General features: G+C 40.8%; 1 protein-coding gene across 1 annotated transcript in view; it reads right to left on the reverse strand.

Annotated features, from left to right (window-relative positions):
* The window catches only part of LOC107299068 (breast carcinoma-amplified sequence 3-like), a gene marked incomplete at both ends in the record, with an annotated part of 75072 nt that overhangs the window by 42004 nt on the left and 26434 nt on the right, over positions 1-6634 (reverse strand). Inside the window, 2 exons of the mRNA XM_015828435.1 lie at positions 2279-2355; positions 5070-5177. Of these exons, the coding sequence (XP_015683921.1) occupies positions 2279-2355; positions 5070-5177 (185 nt within the window). The remainder of the gene's footprint in view (positions 1-2278; positions 2356-5069; positions 5178-6634) is intronic.

Raw genomic sequence — 6634 nt, forward strand, 5'->3', positions numbered from 1 at the left:
TCCAACTAGCGGGACTGGCCTGAGGGATTTTAAAGGGGGTTTTAATTACTTTTAAATTGGACATATTTAAATATTTCGTTTTAATCAAATTTTAATTAAGTATGTATATATGTTAGTATTTTATTCAATTGTCAGCCGCCCTGAGTCCGTAAGGAGAAGGGCGGGATATAAATGCAATTAATAAATAAATAAATAAAAAATGACTGAGTAGGTGGAAGAAGGACAGATCATCCGAAGTGTCTTCAAAGCACTTATTTTGCTTCCATGTCTAGAAAATAACTTCAGTGAATATTTTTCTCGGGGGAAAAAATAAAACTGGGAAATTGGTGCAGACACCGAGCACCAATTTCTGGGCATGCGCTCAAAGAATATTTCGTCCTTTTGATATTTAGCTCCTTAGAGCCACCATTTTGGGTACAGCAGACCTCAACGTTCTCATAAAAAATAAAGACCAAATTCCGTCTTAGAAGACTGTGAGATCACACCGTTTAGAAATGTGATGTCCATTTATTTCAGAAATAAATAGTAATAATAAAAAAGAAACATCAATACACACAGTCCTCCTGTTTTCTGGAATAACGCTGTACAGGTAATCCTCAACCTACGACCGTAATTGAACCCTAAAGTTCTATAGCTAAGCAAGGCAGTTCTTAAGTGAGTCACACCCCATTTTATGACTTTTTTTGGCATCGTTGTGAAGTGAATCGCTCATTTGTTAAGTAAATCTGGCTTCCCTTATTGACTTTGTTTGCCGGAAGCTCCCTAGAAAGGGTGCAAATGACAGTTCCCCAGGACCTCAAGACACTGCGTCCACCGTAAACACAGGCCGGTTGCCAAACGCCCAAATTTTGATCACGTCACCGTGATTATTTGAGGGGCTTCCACAAGGCAGAGGGGGCCAGGTTGTTCACCAGAGCACCAGAGGGAAAGACAAGAAACAATGGTTGGAAACTGATCAAGGAGAGAAGCAACCTGGAATTAAGGAGAAATTTCATGACAGTGAGGACAATTAACCAGTGGAATAAGCTTACCCCCAGAAATCGTGGGCGCTCCATCCCTGGAGATTTTCAAGAAGAGATTGGACATTCACCTGTCTGAGATAGTATAGGTTCTCCTGCTTGAGCAGAGGGCTAGACTAGAAGACCTCCAAGGTCCCTTCCAGCTCTATTCTATTCTATTCTATTCTATTCTATTCTATTCCATTCCATTCCATTCCATTCCATTCCATTCCATATTTTCTATTCTATTCTATTCTATTCTATTCTATTCTATTCTATTCTATTCTATTCTATTCCATATTTTCTATTCCATATTTTCTATTCCATATTTTCTATTCAACCTATGGGTCGGGACCCCATTTGGGGTCAATCGACCATTTCACAGGGGTTGCCAGCAAGGCTGTCCGCCATTTTTTTTTTCCTTTTCCGGCGGGTGCCTTACCTCCCTTGGGCTGGGCCAGCTGGTGGTCGGCCTGCTCCGTCTCTGCCGCTTGCCAGCTACGCCTCGGCCGGCGCAGGGGGCAGAACCACGCATGTGCGGCGCTCCCGGGCAGGGAAAGTCCTCGACTTATGACCGGTTGGGTAGTCCTTGACTTACAGCCGGTTTAGTCCTTGACTTATGACCGGTTTAGTCCTCAACTTACGACCGGTTGGGGGTCGCGGCATTAAAAAGGTTGAGAACCACTGTTCTATTCTATTCTATTCTATTTTCTATCCTGTAATTCTATTCTATTCTATTCTATTCTATTCTCTATCCTGTAATTCTATTCTATTCTAATCCATATTTTCTATTCCATTTCATTCCATATTTTCTATTCTATTCTATTCCAATCCATATTTTCTATCCTGTAATTCTATTCTATTCTGTTCTATTCTATTCTATTCTATTCTATTCCATTCCATATTTTCTATTCTATTCTATTCTATTTTCTATCCTGTAATTCAATTCGATTCGATTCGATTCGATTCGATTCGATTCAATTCAATTCAATTCAATTCTATTCTATTCTATTCTATTCTATTCTATTCTATTCTATTCTATTCTACTCTACTCTACTCTACTCTACTCTCCCAAGGTCACCCATCTGGCTTTCATAGCTAAGGTGGGACTAGAACTCACCATCTCCTGGCTTCCAGCCTGGTGCCTTAACCACTAGACCAAACTGACTCTCTAATATGGCTGATCCCCATCCTAAACCAATGCTTGAACTGATCCGTTCTGGAGGCAGAGCAAATATTATTAATGTGGAAGTCGGTGAGAAATCGTTTCGAACACTTACTTGTGACAAAGAATTTTTTAGTGAAAGTGCAGCTGTCAAAGGCAGCAATCTTCTCTTGCAAGACGACGACAAGAATCCTGAAAAGACAAATAAACAAATAAACAAACAAATAAACAAATAAAAAATAAAAAAAATTAAAATAAATAAAAAATAAATAAAAAATAAAAAAAATAAAAAATAAAAGATGTTTAGATGCCCAGAAGAATGAGGAGAGAAAGATGCCTTAAGAAAAACTGTCAACTTCACACAAAATGTTTCAATGGGATATTTCAGTGTATTGGCTGTTAATTGCATTTTTTGTAAGCTGCCTCGAAAAAAAGCAAGGTTAAACTTGACAGTAGTTGTTTTATTGCTTTTTTTCCCAGAGGAAGGGGGTGACTGCGGTCATTAAGCAGAATTTCAGTTTGCACGAAGAAAAAGAAACTAGTATTTTTACCAAGGAGCTGATAATTTGCTTTAACTTAATTCTGTGGAACTTTTACAGTATTTATGTGGAACGTGTAGCTTTATACAAAAATATAAAAAGGGCAGTTGACCTGTGTTGTAACTTTAAATGAGTATTTATAAGGCACAGAAATTAAAGGATGAGACAGAAATGTTTGTCATATTAAATTAAAAAAATAAGAAAACCAACCAAAATATCTCTCTAGCTTTCTTTCTCTTTCTTTTCTTTCTTTCCTTTCTTTCTCCTTTCCTTCTATCTCCCTTTTTTCTTCTCTCTATTATCTCTTCTTCCTTCCTTCCTTTCCTCCCTTTCTCTTTCTTTCTTTCTTTCTTTCTTTCTTTCTTTCTTTCTTTCTTTCTTTTTCTTTCCTTCCTTCCTTCCTTCCTTCCTCTTTTCCTACTCAAGTGGTCTTGAACAACAAGGGTCAGCAAAGTTGCATTTTGTAGCTAACAGCAGATTCGACAGAGTGAAACTTTCAGATGTATAACATGACAAGGTTTGTGATATTCAAGGGAAACAATTAGGGCACCCATGATCCTATTGCCAACAATAAATTGCTGGAGAGAATGAAGGGGAGGGGGGGAAACCGAGACCGTACCTTGTTAACAAAACGGGCATTATACCTCATGTAATTTTTTTAAAACACTCATTTGCCCCGGCAGTTCAGATTGAAAATCCATCAAAAGCACCCAGTATATTAATCTGAAAAGTGTTTCATCCTCAAAAAATAATCATATTGCTGGGGGTTTTTTTTTTTATTGCAAATCTGCTGGGCCTAATAGCCAGGCCTTATTTGCTAAAAGTGTTTTTCCTTGCTTTGACCTCCGCTGCCTTCCGTACAATGGAATTAAGAGGAGGAGGGGAAAAAAAATCACTTTATGTAATTACCAGGACACGAAATACAAAGACAAAATGTACCAAACAAAATCTCAAGAAGGGGGGTAGGGCGGGTTGGGGAACGATGCTGGGTTTGAGGGGTTCTCTGAACAAGAGACCCTCCTTTTCACCCCTCGGAATACACATCTCATTTATGTCCACAAACTTTCAATCCATCTCCCTTTTGCTCTGCAGAGAATTTCCCCAGGGGGGAAAATATATATATATATATTTCTCTTTGTCTGTCCCAGGAACAGAGGAAACGTCTTTATAACAGGCTATTCACTCTTTAACTCCATAATATCTGCCCTCAAGCTATCTTTCTTAACTCTCACGCAAAAGGGAACTCTTCCCATCGTTTCCAGAAGGGCAAGGAGATATTTTGCAAAGAAGAGAAGTGTGTAAAAATGCACCTGGGAGCTGTAGCCTGTTGGGCCTCTCCTCAAATGTGCCCCTCATTACAAACTTAGCTGTCACTTTACGCCAGGGGTCTCCAAACTTGGCAACTTTGGTTACTGGCATCAAATTCCTGGGTGTGCAGCTAACGAGCAGGCTGGCTTGGTCGCTCAACAGCGAGACCCCTGTGAAGCGGGCACAGCAGCACCTGCATTTTCTGCGCCGCATGAGAAAATCACATCTTCCTTCCCCTGTCCTGACCACTTTCTTCAGAGGGACGATCGAGAGCATCCTGTCATACAGCATCACAGTCTGGTTTGGAAGCATCCCTGCTTCAGACAAGAAGGCGGTGCAGAGAGTGGTGAGGACGGCAGAAAATATCATTGGCAGTTCCCTCCCTCCCATCCGGGACATAGGACAGAAGCGTTGCTTGAGCAGGGTCCGTAAGATCATCTGGGACACTACACATCCTCTTCACGACCTGCTTTCCTTGTTCCCTTCGGGGGGGGGGCTCCGTGGTATCCGAAGCAGAACATCCAGATTCAACCATAGTTTCATTCCATACAGCATTAACCTCGTGAACTCTCAAGCTTCCTCCTTCCGTTATGTATTCAAGATGGACACCATTTAATATTTATTTTTTATGTATATGTAGGGGTGGGGGTCTATACATATGTTGTATATAGTATGTTTTAGGTGTGTGTCATGTATGTGTTTCACTTTGAGAGCAGGCAACTCAATTTCATTTTTGATGTGTGCCGTTGTGCCCACAGTAAAAAAATGACAATAAAGGTTACCTTATCTTATCTTATCTTTAACATTTGTGGACTTCAACTCCCAGAATTCCCCAGCCAGCATACCGAGATGAGAGGGGTATTTTTTTTTCTACCTTTCTATTTAAATACATTTATGCATAAAAGAAGCCAATCTGGGGCCTTTTCTTTCACCAGTACCAAATCTTCCAGCCCCATTCTTTTGAACAGGAAGTTGAAATAACATGAAGTGACTGCAATCAAAGGAGAGAGCTTTAAAAATACTGGATGGGAAAGGTATTTGGAGATCAAAAGAAATTACCTTCTGTTGCAGTGGAGATCATAAATCGGTGTTTTGAACTGCACGGATTTGACCACTTCCCCTGTTCTCAAAGAATGGAGATCTACGCAGCAGTAAGGAGGGCTGGTCCTGAAAGAGAAATTAAGAAAATATAAAAACCAAAAGCCCACATTTTGGGTAGTAGAGAGGATCTCTGGTTTGAAAGAGTGGTACAAGAATATCATCTCTGCTTGAATCGAACATCAAAAACAGCAACTGTGAGAGGGACCTTGGAGTCCTAGTGGACGATCACTTGACCATGAGCCAGCAGTGTGCAGCAGCAGCCAAAAAAGCTAATACAATCCATAAAGAGAGACATAAAATCAAGATCACGTGAAGTATTAGTACTGCTTTATAAAACCCTAGTGAGACCGTACCTGGACTACTGCAACCAATTTTGGTCACCACGCTACAAAAAAGATGTTGAGATCTTGGAAAAAGTTCAGAGAAGAGCAACTAAGATGATCCAAGGCCTGGAGACTAAAACATACAAAAAACTGATCGAAGAGAGAAGCAACCTGGAATTAAGAAGAAGCTTCCTGACAGTGAGGACAATCAACTAGTGGAACAGCTTGCCTCCAGAAATCGTGGAAGCTCCATCACTGGAGGTCTTTAAAAAGAGACTACTAGACAGTCACCTGTCTGAGATGGTATAGGTTCTCCTGCTTGAGCAGGAGGCTGGACTAGAAGACCTTCAAGGTCCCTTCTATTCTATTCTATTCTATTCTATTCTATTCTATTCTATTCTATTCTATCCTATCCTATCCTATCCTATCCTATCCTATCCTATTCTCAATAAAGATTCTATTCTATTCTGTTCTGTTCTGTTCTTTCAATAGAGATGGGAGGAAAAAGACACCACCTATCTCCAGTTTGCAACGTAGTTCCAAGAAGATCCCACCACCAATTGCACCCTGATTCAGGCGACCCTGAGAGCACAGATAAACCGCCAAGTGGCCTCAACAATCCTCAGGGAGAGTGCTAACGAGGAGATGACTGTAAAGAAATACAGGTAGTCCTCAACGTATGACCAAAATTGAGCCCAACATTTCTGTTGTTAAGTGAGACGTGTTATTAAGTGGATTTTGCCCACAGATCTCATGGCTCAAGAGAGGGATAACACAGCTGCTGGTGTCACCCCCCCCCCCCCAGTGCAAAGAACCCAGGTTCACTTTAACAGACTCTTGACTGATTTTAACATCAAGGCACAGCACGCGCTACTTTTATCACTTTAATACAAATAAGGTGGCCCGGCGATTCCTTTGTAAAAAGCCAGATTTCTTTCAACGGGAAGAGTGCCGAAGGGGGCAAAAAAAGATTGCGATGAGTGCAGTTTGGCAAGCCAGAAAAAAAAAAAAAAAGCTTTGATCTGGCAGTTCGCAGGGCACCTATTCCCTCCTCCCCTCCCGTCGGAAAGGTGGGCCGTTTCTAGGCTCTGCACGCCCAACAGTTGCAGAGAATGACCAGCTGTGTAAATACCTCCCAAGAAATATCAAAAAGAAGAGATTCACTAGAGCCAGCTGTACACAAATAGGAGATTATGGCAT

Source organism: Protobothrops mucrosquamatus, unplaced genomic scaffold, assembly GCF_001527695.2.
Source record: "Protobothrops mucrosquamatus isolate PMUCROS unplaced genomic scaffold, P.Mucros_1.0 scaffold4501, whole genome shotgun sequence".
NCBI classification, from domain to species: Eukaryota; Metazoa; Chordata; class Lepidosauria; order Squamata; family Viperidae; genus Protobothrops; species Protobothrops mucrosquamatus.